This window comes from Mandrillus leucophaeus, unplaced genomic scaffold (genome assembly GCF_000951045.1).
Source record: "Mandrillus leucophaeus isolate KB7577 unplaced genomic scaffold, Mleu.le_1.0 Scaffold157, whole genome shotgun sequence".
NCBI lineage: Eukaryota > Metazoa > Chordata > Mammalia > Primates > Cercopithecidae > Mandrillus > Mandrillus leucophaeus.
In genome coordinates, this window is record NW_012101554.1 from 3,072,788 (window position 1) to 3,086,446 (window position 13,659).

The 13,659-nt window shown below is 37.3% G+C and overlaps 1 protein-coding gene across 4 annotated transcripts in view; it reads left to right on the forward strand.

Annotated features, from left to right (window-relative positions):
* RIC8B (RIC8 guanine nucleotide exchange factor B) overlaps positions 1 to 13,659 on the forward strand; it is a 122,506-nt gene that overhangs the window by 48,570 nt on the left and 60,277 nt on the right. For all 4 annotated transcript variants that reach the window (XM_011975525.1, XM_011975523.1, XM_011975524.1 and 1 more), the window contains one exon: positions 5,549 to 5,643. In XM_011975525.1, coding sequence (XP_011830915.1) covers positions 5,549 to 5,643 — 95 coding nt within the window. The remainder of the gene's footprint in view (positions 1 to 5,548; positions 5,644 to 13,659) is intronic.

A 13,659-nucleotide genomic window follows, 5' to 3' on the forward strand; every position in this document is an offset into this window, starting at 1 on the left:
GGCTGAGGCAGGAGCATGGCTTGAGCCCATGAGTTTTGAGACCAGCCTGGGCAACATAGTGAGACCTGATCTCTACAAAAAATAAAAAAAGATAAAAATTATCCAGGCATTGTGGCATGTGCCTATAGTCCTAGCTACTTGGGAGGCTGAGGTGGGAGGATCACTTGAGCCCAGAAGGTTAAGGCTGCATGGTTGTGCCACCACACTCCCGCCTGGGTAACAGTGTCTCTCTCTCAGGAAAAAAAAAAAAGAGAGAAGTTTAAAAATAGATAAATATTTTAAATATATATATATCAGTGTTTTATACTTAGGAGTATTCCTTCCTAAGGAAAGATGTATCAACCTTTAACAAATCTCCCTTTTGAAGACAATTAAGAGATTGTTTGCAGTTGCTTGCCGTTTTAAATTCTAGTGATTTTTCTTATAAAATTTTTGTAGATACGTTCCTGAAATTGGTGGGCCAGAGGGTTTCAAAGTTTCAAGGTGTTTTATATATGTTGCCAAATTTACCTTCAGAAAAATATTGTTGGTTTATACCTTTTCAAACCCTGGACATTTCACTTTTTAAAATCTTTGCCTATTTCACAGCTTTACAGTTACAGAAAATGCAAACATTTGGTTTTAAACTGTTTTAGTTATTTTTATGACCACTTTCATTTACAGTTCACCAAAAATAGAAAATTAATGACTAGGTTTTTCTTGAGGTTTAGCAAATTAGTGCAATTTGTTCATTTTAGATTCTTGCCTCAGTGTTAAATTCGTGCCTGCCTGCTGATGCCATCAGCAGATTAATTTGGAGTTTGCTTTCCATTCGGTGGGAAATGTAGCTAGCCTTATTTCCACGTGTAGAATCAGCCTCTGTCTCCCTTTCCTAAAAGTGTAGTGTGTTTTAAAAAGCCAGTTGATTTCTTTAGCAGGATACAAAGTCAGTTTTAGAAAAGTTAATTGAAATGGTCCTCCTCCTGCTTTAACACTTTTCTAAGTATCTCTGTTGATGGAAGAGAGCATGTTATTCTTGGGACTGTAAGGGATCCCTAGAATGAAGACCACATTCCCTTCTCCTGTGCTTCCAAGGTATCAGTGCAACGTAATAAGAAAGTACATACCAGCAGACATGTTAGAAACAGAGAACCCAGTGCACACAGAGAAGTACAAGTATCTGAGTAGTCAAAGGATACCATTTGAATGAGATAAAACAGTGAGTGTCCATAGAAGTTAATTAGGAATGTCACAAAAGGGGTTAGTTCCATGATTATTTTAGAGACTTTGAAGGAAATATGCAGTAGTGGAATCTGTAATTAAGATGTGAAAGCTATATAAAGAGATCCCAAAGAATTTCCTGAGTTTTTTTCTCCGTTTTAATGTTACCTCATTTTGATTTTCACTATCATAACCAAGCCTGCTTGCTCTCTTTCTCTTCATTTGCCCTTCATCCTTACGGACTTCTTTTCTCTCTCAGCCTTTGAAGGTGGTATCATTTCAGGAGGAGAGAATATTGATGCCCTGAAAATATCAAAACTAAATCAGGAAGCAATTAATAAACAGTTGTATAAGCTATGTTTATATAATGTTTTATGAAAAGCAATTGCATTTCATTACTGGCATCTTTGTGAGACAGGAGCATTAACCCCATTTGACAAATGACAGTGAAGATCAGAGAGTTTCAATTACTTGCGGAAAGTCACACAGTAGAATAACCAACAGTAGAAAATAGTGTTTACTTTGTTAAGACTTCTTAAATGATAGCATTTATCCAACAAATATTTATTGAGACATAAACTAATGGAATAGAATAAATAGAGTCGATACAGTCAACTGACTTACAGGTAACTTTGAAGTAAAGTAGTGAAAGAATGGGCTTTTTAATAAACGGGGCTTTATCAATTGTATGGCCACGTGGAAAAAATGAATTCGAATCCCTATCTTATACCATATACAAAAAATTAATTTGAGATGGATAAGAGACCTAAATATACAAGGTAAATAATAAAGCTCACTGAAGAGTGTCTTCATGACTTTATCTCATAGAAATCAAACATTTCTTAAATAAGCAAAGATTTCTAAAACAGGACAAAATAAGGATCAAACCATAAAGGAAAGAAATGACAAATCGATTTTCATTAAAGTGAATTCATCAAAAGAAGCAAAAAGGCAAGACACCAGGAGGAGGATATGTGCAATGACTCTCTTCAGAATACATTAAAAAGTCCTACAAATCCGTAAAAATAAAAATCAGACACCCCAATAGAAAAATAAGCAAAGGACTTGAACAGGAACTTCACAAAAGAGATATCTCAATGAGTAATAAACATACGAAAAGGTGTCCAACTTTATTAGTCACCAGAAAAATGCATACTACAAGAAATCACTACACATCCCTGAGAATGACTAAAATTAAAAAGGCTGACTCTAACAAGTATTGATTGGTGCCCCCGTAGAGCAACTGGTGGGGTATAAATTGGTGTTAAGTATTTGGAAACACTTAGCAGTACCTTGTAAAGCTTGACATATGGATATAACCTGTGACTCAGCATCTCCTCTCTAGGGTGTATACCTGTAGATATCAAATGACATGTAAAAATTATGTTCACAACAACGCTTTTCAAGATAGCCCCAAGCTGGAAACAATCCAAGTGTCAATCAGGAGTAGAGCAGATAAGTAAATTGTGACATATTCATATGTTGGAATACCATATAGTAGTGCTTTCTTAACCTATCTGTAGGTGAAGGACCAGATTTTTTTCTCCAAAAATCTGTCAGAATGAAACTCTTGTGTAATACAATATTACACACAATGCCAAACTGCTCAAAAGTTTCTAAATGTTCACATATACCGTCTGTACTCCTGGTGTTGCAGACCAGTGATGAACAGGGTGAGGAGCAGCAGTGGAACACAAACATACTTCAGATAGCACTGCTCTCAAACAAGGACAAAGAACAGACTGCAACTACACAGAGTAATGTGAATGAATCTCACAAACCAACACAAGAGTCTGTATTTTATGATTCTATACGTATAAAGTTCAGTAACAACCAAACTACCTGTGTGTGACATTAACAAGTTAGAATTACCTGTGAGGGACAGGAGATGGTCATTTGAAGGGGGTATGGAAAGAATTCTGAAATTCTTAATCTTGGCATTGCATGATTTTTATATTGGTTGTATGGGTGTGCTTATTTTGTCAAAATTTAGCTCTACACTTATGATTTGTGCACGTTTCTGTTTGTATAGTATACTTTACATTAAAATTTATTGATGACCTATTAAACACACACCCTCTTTCCTCATTAAGGTAATAGATTAGTGGAGGAAACAAAGTATATGCAAGTAAACAAATGTGAAATTACGAATTATGATTTCATGAGAGAAAAAATAGTCATCTCAGAGAAGATACTTTAGCTGAGACCTGGAGTGCGCAAAGGAACCAGTGATGCACAGCAGAGGCAAACAATACAGGGATTTTAGTAGTCGTTTTGAGTAGAGAAATAGAGCTAATTTAGTGGATTTAGAGTAAAAGAGGACATTGTAGACATAGGATACAACTTGGGAGCTGATGTTATCAAAACTGGAAAAGGTAGAACTAGGGTAAAAAGTAGAATTTTGCTTTGCAGCTGCAAATAATGGAAAGACCAAAATGGATAGATTTACGAAAGCCTGTCAACATCAGCATGAAAATAGATTATTGTCTAAAATAAAGGAAAATATAATATAAAAGGAAGTGTAATCCCTAGTTAATTTTTAAAACCAAGGGAAATATGATCTTATCAAGAGTTAAGTAATGAATGCATTTCACATGGCTATTTAACATGAGAGAATTTTAATTCAGCCGTTTGAGATGGATAGTGAATGGGACAACATTCATTCCAACCCTGCCAGTCTTAGAGTCTGTCATTCCAGTAGTCCCTCTTTGTTTTTCCCCTTTCCCCCTACAATGATTTATCATTTGTTTCAGCTCTTATCAGTCTTGCCTTTTGTTCCCTTCCTCTGTTATCCTTCCCCCAACCTTCAAATGTTTTATTGAAAGTATTAAAGCACTTTCATGCTTATCATTTTCTTTAATCCTTTGTAACCCTGACAGAACCCTCCAGTATTTGGAGATTCATGTGGGGAAACTGAGGCTTGGAGAAACTATATGACTTGTCTGAAGTGACAACCTAGACTCCTGACCCCAAATGCAGTGCCTTTATTTCCATTAGGCCACTGAGGCCCTCTTCTCATCCAACTCTATACATGATGATGTTATGTTTAAAATATTATTGTCCACATTATGAGTTGTGAAAGTGTGCCCTAATTGCTTGCTAGATTTTATGAGAGACATCTTCCTAGAAGGGTTATGTGAGTTCTATATATGAATATAAGATATATGTGTATAACTTATGAAAATATATCACTTCACATGGACTTGAAATCAATGATGTATTAAGAAGTTTTGGCCAGCCGCGGTGGCTCACACCTGTAATCCCAGCACACTGGGAGGTTGAGGCGTGTGGATCACCTGTGGTCAGGAGTTGAAGACCAGCCTGGCCAACATGGTGAAAGAACCCTGTCTCTACTAAAAATACAAAAAAAAAAAAAAATTCGCCGGGTATGGTGGCGGGCACCTGTAATCCCAGCCACTCAGGAGGCTGAGCAGGAGAATCGCTTGAATCCAGGAGGCAGAGGTTGTGGTGAGCTGAGATCACACCATTGCACTCCAGCCTGGGCGACAAGAGTAAAACTCCGTCTCAAAAAAAAAAAAAAAAAAAAGTAGTTTTATAATTTTTTAGTAGTTTTTGAGGTAGTTGGAGTCTGCCTGAAATATGGCGTATCCAGGCTCTCTATCACAATTATCTCTAATTTCATATGTCTTCTTAATTATTTAAAATCTGGAAGAAGAAAGATAATGACTTCGATGCAGATAATTAAAGAAAGTGTAATCAAGATCTCACTAAAAATGAAGAAGTAAACCAAATGATTATTCAGGGCTTAGTTTATTTCCTACTGTTTGCCTTCTTCGCTCTAACTGCCTGTGTCTCTTTAATACCACTGCCAATGAGTAAACATTGGAGATCACTTGTTTTTCATTACTTGCTGGTAGTTCTGGGGGAATTAGGATATTAAGATTGATTAAAATGAAGTTGGTGGATTTATTGCTTTGAAAGTTGAGATGAGACATTTTTATTAAGGATGTACAACCAGTCTCTGAAATAACCTGGTAGCATCACATCTGTTGGAACTTTTATAATGATTAGTAAACTGGAACAGTGCACCATACAACAAACGAATTTAGGCTTTTTGGAAATGAAAAAAAATCTCTAGTGGAATCTTAAGAAGGTAAACCAGAGTGGCTAGGTCAGCATTTCTGGAAGTGGTTATGGTTGTTCATATGAGATAGTGACTGTTTACTTAGTATTGCCTCAGGAATTCTTCCTAGGATATTCTGCCATCTACAATGTATGGTATAAGAATGATTGTTTGGGGTGGGCAAGAGATGTAGTAAAGTAGCAGACCCCACTGTTAAGGCATTCAACCCCCAATTTTTCCTCTCCTCTTTTTTATTTGCCATAGAGTGATTCTCATCAGTTCCGTGTAATGGCAGCTGTCCTTCGTCATTGTTTACTAATCGTAGGTCCAACTGAAGACAAAACAGAAGAGCTACACAGGTGGGTAAGCTCTGTATTGACATCGCAATGAAGGACGTCATCAGTTCTTGTTGGTTTTGTGCATCTAATTTCAATTGTTATAAGCACAAGGAAGTGAAAATACTGCAGTAAATCAGGTAACTGGTAGGTCAGAAATCATGATCATGGAAATCATTACTGTGCCCTGGTGAGAAATTTTTATTCTGCCCCCTTTCACTTTGTTACATTGAGGTTCAACAGGAGAAGAGAATTTGGCATTTGTTGCAAATGCCACAGATAGTTGCTGTTCTTGGTTTTATCCAGAACAACAGTAATAGTACACAGTTATTGAACACATACCCTGTGGCATTGTGCTAAGTGCTTTATAAAGATTAACTTCTTTTAATCACCATGCCAACTATAGGTAGATTCTGTAATTTTTCCCTTTCAATATGAGGAAACTGATGCATAGAAAGATCAAGCAATTTCTCTGAGATTATACAGCCCTAACAAGTGGAAGAACTGGGATTTAAACCCTGCTTTTAATTACTGCACTTAACCAGTACTCTGACTAATTTCATTTGAAGAATACTTACCAAAAAGTATATATTTTGGCAACGATAGTTTTATTTTTTAAAAAAACTTGAAAGAATTAGGGCATAGTGTCTAGTATTAAAATACATAGAATAGGCCGGGCATGGTGGCTCATGCCTGTAATCCCAGCACTTTGGGAGGCCGAGGCTGGTGGATCACTTGAGGTCAGGAGTTCGAGACCAGCCTGGACAACATGGTGAAACCCTGTCTCTACCAAAAATACAAAAAAAGTAGCTGGGCATGGTGGCACATGCCAGTAATCCCAGCTACTCAGGAGGCTGAGACAGGAGAAACGCTGAACCTGGGAGTTGGAGGTTGCAGTGAACCAAGGTCGCACCACTGCATTCCAGCCTAGGCAACAGAGTGAGACTGCATCTCAAAAAATAAATTAATTAATTTTAAAAATAAATAAAATATATAAAATAGTTCAGCTGTGTGCCGTGGCTCATGCCTGTAACACTAGCACTTTGGGAGACTGAAGCGGGCATATCACTTGAGCTCAGCCTGGGCAACATGGCAAAACTCTGTCTCTACTAAAAATACAAAAATTAGCTGGGTGTGGTGGCACATGTCTGTAGTCCCCGCTACTTGGGAGGCTGAGGTGGGAGAATCTCTTGAACCTTAGAAGGCGAAGGTTGCCGTGAGCCGAGATTCCGCCACTGCACTCCAGCCTGGGTGACAAAGTGAGACCCTGTCTCAAATAAATAAAATAGTTCAAATTTTGCGACTTGTCCATTAGAACTGTTAATGGACTGCTGTAAAAATTTATCATACTCTGAGAACAACTGAATAAGAATTAATGCATTTTTCCAGTTCTCTTTCCATTCTGGATCAGATTTGTAACAACAAGAGTTCTGACATCATCATGATACTACTCATGGTGCTTTATTATACATGAATACAAATGGCATTTTAAACAATTCAAATAAACTCATATCTGCAAGCAAATTACTTTGGCATTAACTCTACATTTAACGTAGGGTTATTCTTAGTAGTAGAAATTCCTTTTTGAACGCTTAAAATATTCAGTTTTCCAAAATATGGCTTAAATAAAACTATAGAAACACAGCCAGAGTGTAAAATGAAGCATATGCTTAATTGTTATTTTTCAATCAAATCCATATTATTTTAGTTATGATCAGCAACTTATTATTTGATATTGTACTGAATTTGCTGGTAGGTTATCTCAGCGTACTCCCTGCCCTGCAGCCTGTCAAAAAACTGTTTTCTTCTTGATTAAAAGTGTAATTTTTTTCTGTAGCTACAAATCAAACATTCCTTTAGTTTTCTTAAAACAGTACCTTTAAAAAAATCAGATTAACTACAATAAATCATATCCTAACAAGATTTTATTAAGCATTTTGACCCACTGTAATTTTTTTTCGTAATTAAGAGACACTAGAAATTTGGACCCTAAAAGTAAAAGAAAATGGTCTTATAAGCCCAAGAGTAAGTTGATTTTTTTTTTTTTTTTTTGAGACAGGGTCTCACTTTGTCACCCAGGCTGGAGTGCAGTGGCGCGATCTCGGCTCACGGCAAGCTCTGCCTCCCGGGTCCACGCCATTCTCCTGCCTCAGCTTCCCGAGTGGCTGGGACTACAGGCGCCCGCCACCACGCCCGGCTGATATTTTTGTATTTTTAGTAGAGACGAGGTTTCACTGTGTTAGCCAGGATGGTCTCGATCTCCTGACCTCGTGATCTGCCCGCCTCGGCCTCCCAAAGTGCTGGGATTACAGGCGTGAGCCACCACACCTGGCGTAAATTGATTTTTTTTTTTAAGAAGTCAGATATCACAAGTTAAACAATCGTACAAGGATGTGAAAGAAAAGCACTTTGACCAAAATTGCTATACTAGTCACAAATACATTGCCAAAGATTTTTCTGAGTAATGAATTTAATATCTTGACGCAGCACCCGGTATTTGTTGAAAGAGAGCAAAACTGTATAATAGAGGTTTTTAAAATAAAGTTTTTTTTAAAAGTCAGATTTATTTTCCTTAGTGATGCTTGCTTTTTTCTTTAAATTTTCTTTTATCGTAAAAGTTACTTTGATATCAGCTTCACTGCAAATAAGGAGTATCCCTAGAGCCACAGACAGGATCTATGAGTATTTCTCAAAGACTTTCCTGGGAGATTGAGGTTGCTGCTGACTTAACAGTTTATCTGGAATGGCCTTGCATGTTCCTTTAATCAGAATTAGAGTGATTATTATCATTTTGAGCAGTAATGACTGTAGGCTAATCCATTTAAATACAATGAAAATGGCACTAACCTCCAAGTGCTATTTTAGGAAGCTTCTGTAGTGACCCTGAAAACAATTTTTCTGTGTGTGTGTGTTTTAAGCATAAAAATTTTTCTAAAGGATTTCAAAGTAACATCTCAAATTCCATTTTTAAAAGTTACTTTCTAAGTTTGTTTTTACTTTTTTTTGGACACTTTGATTTGCTTTAAAGAAAAGTTTAATGAAATAGGTAACCCTGGGTAGTATAGTGTATGGTTCTGCATTATCATCAAACCCAAAGAGTTGTGATGATGATTAAATGAGAGGTTCATAAAGCGCCTCTTCCCTGGCAACGAGAAAACAACCAGTAAATGGCACTTGCTGCTGCTGCCGCCACCACTGCCACTGTGTCACTGATGTGCTACTTCTATTAGTATCATGATAAACATACTGGCTTTTAGAATATTTACTGTTTTAAATATTTCTTTAATAGTTGTTTGTTGATTTTGATATGCTGTTTAGGAACTATGCCTATGTTTATCCTGTGATCATGTAAAGAAATCTTCTTTCTTTTAATCCAAATGCTTCTGAAGCCAGATAAGTCCTATGATATATGCACGTTAGGAGCCTATAAAGGTGCTTTTGGAGAAAAGTAAGTTTGAAAAAAAAAACAGCCTGGCAGCTTTTTCTGTCTTTGTAAGACAGTGCCATTTTTTCAGAGAAGTCAAGAGGTCATGGACATAGAGATGAAATGAGTTAGCACGCAAAGATAGCAGACCTTGACCTTGATTTCCACTAATCAACATTTTAGATGGTTTTTAAATCTATTCTCTTTCATTTCCTTTTTGTCCATACTTAATGGTAACAGGTAGGTTGTTGGTATGATCCACCTTTTTTGCTCTATTGAAGGACATCCTAATTCTGTTCATCTCTGTATGCCTGAAAGTGTTTTCAGCACTCCAGTCCATAATCAACAAGCTTATGCAGAAATACTTAGCCCAAAAAAGTTGGCATGTCGTTGTGGTTTTATTTTATTTTGGAGAGAAGGGAAGAAATCAGGATGGCCTATATGCTGATGAGAAGAGGGAAAGATCAGATCTGATTTAATTTATTTTAGGCTCTCAATCTCGCTTTCTTTTACTCACTGAGTACACTGGTATTTCTAAAGCTTTTTGTTACTGTTTCTTTGTTTAGACTAATTCATTTTGTCTCACATATTGAAGGGGACAGTATAGGCAATACAATGCCTAATAACAGCTTATTACAATGCTAAATATAATGTCTTAAACATAGCAGTCTTTTTTTTCTTTCAGTTTTTTTTTTTATAGTGGTAAAATACAGTTTTAAAATTTGCCATCTTTTAAGTGTACAATTTGGTGGTTCTATTTAATGTGCAACCATCACCACCATCCATCTCCATAACTCTTTTCATTTATTCATTAAGATGGCTCCATCTTCTCCACTGCACACAGAGGTGTTTTTCAAAAGCAAATGTCTGCTTTAAATCTTGTTTTGGCTCTTCTTTGTCTTAAGGATTAAGAGAAAACTTTTTGGCAGCAGGATTGGTGGGGGATCATTGTGCAAGTATTTATGATATGTAGTCTCGTGGAAAATCTGTTTCTCTTGGTTAGTTCCCCCTTTCATCCTGTATGTATGATTCTACCAAACCTTTGAATATATATGTATGTGAGAGCTTATTTCTGAGCTCTCTGTTCTATTTCATTTGTCTGTATGGCTTCAGGCCAGTAATACACTGTTTTGGTTACTGTAGCTTTATAGTAAGTTTTGAAATGAGTAAGTGTGAGTTCTCCAGCTTTGTTCTTTTTCAAGATTATTTTGGCTATTCAGAGTCCTTTGAGATTCCATATGAATTTTAAGGTGGGTTTTTCTGTTTCTCAAAAGAATGTCATGGGGATTTTCATAAGGATTGCATTGAACCTATAGAATTCTTTGGGTTGTATTAATATTTTAACAATACTCAGTCTTCTAATTACACAAGGCAGACTTTTAATACATGTTTGAAAATTGAGTGATTTCATTTCTGTTTATTAATTAAGCACTACTATTTGTTAGGCACTATGTTGAGTAACAAAAATGAACACAGCACAGTCTCTGTTCTCCATGACTCGCTAATCAATAGATAAGACAGATTTGTAAGTAAATAAGTAGAGTTGTTTTGATGAGTGCTGTATTAGACATGAATAAGCTTATATAGTTGTACAGAAAAGGAGAATTTACTTTGGAGAGATCGAGAAGGGGTTTGCGTTGGTTTTGTTGTTAGCATAAAGCTCTTAACTCTTTAAGCTGACTCTCTGTAAATGACAGTCATCTAGGTGAACAGATGTTTTCTGAACTATAGCTGAGCACTGTTCTTAGAGACTTCACAATGCATACCTGGAGGAACATGGAGACTAAATTCCCTTACTGTCCAGTTTAGATTAAGACCCCCCTCCCCCGCACACACATATCTTGTCACTGTCTTATCATCTGCTTTATTTTTTTTATAAGGAGAAAAGACGTAAATGTTATGAAAAGCTAAATAACAATTCAAGACAAGAATAGAGAGATATCACAGATATTTTTTGAGTAGTCTCCCAGTAAATTATTCAAATAATAATTGCTAATAGAATTCAAAGGGCATCGTCACTATGGTTTGTCATGATAAGAAAGTCTTCCTTGCTCAAATGATACCTGTCCTGGCCTTTTCCAGACCTCTAGTCCTCTGATGATTCCTTTTTCTCCTATCTGTGAGTCCTCTTGTAGATTTCCTTTCTTCCGTCTCTATTCTAAAACATTTGTTCATCATTTCAACCTACTCCACTCCATTACCGTGTCCTGCCAGTCTTAAAGCACTCAACCCTAGATCTGATCAACCCACCTTCTTTCTCCATAGGCTGCTGAGCCCTAAGGGAAAGTTTTACCTAACCTGACAGATGGCTCCATCTTCTCCACCGCACACAGAGGTGTTTTTCAAAAAGCAGATTTCTACTTTAAGTCTTTTCATGACTTTTCTCTGTCTTAAGGATTAAGAGAAAAAAAATTTTTATCACTGTACATGTGTTTATGATATGCAGTCTCATGTAGAAAATCTGTTTCCCCTGGTCAGTTCCCGCTTTCATTCTATGTGTATGATTCTGCCAAACCTTTGCAACTCTCTAAAGGCCTTCGGCACCCCCTTATCCTTAGAAGATAACATGTTTTTACTTAGTTTTTATTTATGGATATTTGGGGTGGCCTGGCAACATGGGGTAGGGGTTGTGAGATTATGAGAGAGCTTAAAGCCTTCAAATACATCTTAGCATGACCATTGAAGCCTGACATCTGGATTAAATCTCAGCCCTTTCCACAAGACTTCAGGGCAGAATATCATGCTAAAGTGTCAGAGTCTCTGCCTAATAAATTGGGCAGAATGCTGTTATCATGGCAATATGCCAGTAACTTCTGAATGAAGGAAACCATCTCTGGTTGTGTCGTATTGGATGAATCCGTGGAATTGGATCTGAGGCATTGGCCTTCACCTTGAGAACTCTCTGCCTCGACAGCATCCGTGTTTCTGTTATCAAGCAACACATTTGCATGGCAAGGAGCCACTTCCCTTGCCTCCAGGAGCCTACCATTCCACAATCTGCATGACTGTATTCAAGCTACTCTGCTCTTCTTTCTCTTCCTTAGACACAGATTCCTTATTAGGGCCTTTACACTTTCTCTGTCTACTGCCTGAAATCCTTTTCCCAGATCTTTAAGAGGCTGAGTCCTTCTTGACACTGAGAACTTAGCTCAAATGTCACTTCTTCAATTAGGCCTTCCATAATTGCCTAATTTAGATTACGACCCCCCTCCCAGCCCCCTGCCACCACATACACACATATCTTGTCACTACCTTATCATCTGCTTTATTTTTTTCATGATACTTATCACTAACTGAAATAATCTTCATCTTTTATTTTTCCACTTGTTTATTGTTTCTCTCCTTCATTAAATTGTATGTAATCCCAGCACTTTGGAAGGCCAAGGTGGGTGGATCGCCTGAGGTCATGAGTTCGAGGCAGGCCTGGCCAACATGGTGAAATTGCGTGTCTACAAAAAATACAAAAATTAAATGGGTGTGGTGGCGGCCACCTGTAGTCCCAGTTACTCAGGAGGCTGAGACAGGAGAATCGCTTGAACCTAGGGGGCTGAGATTGTAGTGAGCTGAGATGGGGCCAGTGCACTCCAGCCTGGGAGACAGAGCAAGACTCCGTAAAAAAAAAAAAAAAAAAAAAAAAAAAATTGTATGCTTGAAAAGAGTGAAGATTGTGTCTGTCTTGTCTGCCATTATATACCCAACACCTAGAACAGTTATACTTAGTAAATGCTTAATAAATATTAATTGGATGAAGGGATGGATAGATAGATGATCTTGCTGACCTCTTAAGAGGCTAATTGGAAACTGTCAAGCAGGATCGTTCTTAAACCCTTAATTCCCCATCCCTACCTATAAATGTACTATAAAATGTACCTGTTCTTTCCTGTTTTCTGCCAATATCAGGAAATTAAGTGGCTCTCTCCCTGCCCAAGGTTAACATGCCCACACCTTTTTCTTCTGCCTCTTGAGGCCTTATTTGAGCATTGAACTCCTCTTCTAGTTCTTCAGTCTCTTCTTTGGGCTTTATCCCTTCAATATGTGACATGCTGAGATCTGTCCCTTTTGTGAGGAAAAAAAATCTTTGATCTTTATCACCTCAGAGATATGAGCCTGTTTCTTCCCTTCCCTTCACAGCCAAGTTTTTTGACAGTGTTTTCTGTGCCATTAGCCTCTAAATATTTTGATCATATTCCTAATCAGTAAAAATTTTTGAATACACCCTTGAATATATTTATTTACATATACCTTATATATATATGCTGCTAAGCTGATATACGAAATAGATAATGAAATTATATATAAACAATAAAAAGGGATAACATACAGACTAATATTTTAAAATAGATTTTTAAAATTAACCTGCCACAAACTTTTAAAATTATCAGCTGGGCATGGCAGCTCACGCCTGTAATCCCAGCACTTTGGGAGGCCAAGGTGGGCAGATCAGTTGAGGTTGGAAGTTCGAGACCAGCCTGACCAACACGGAGAAACGTCATCTCTATTAAAAATACAAAATTAGCTGGGCATGATGATGCATGCCTGTAGTCCCAGCTACTTGGGAGGCTGAGGCAGGAGAATTGCTTGAACCTGGGAGGCAGAGGTTGCAGTGAGCTGAGATC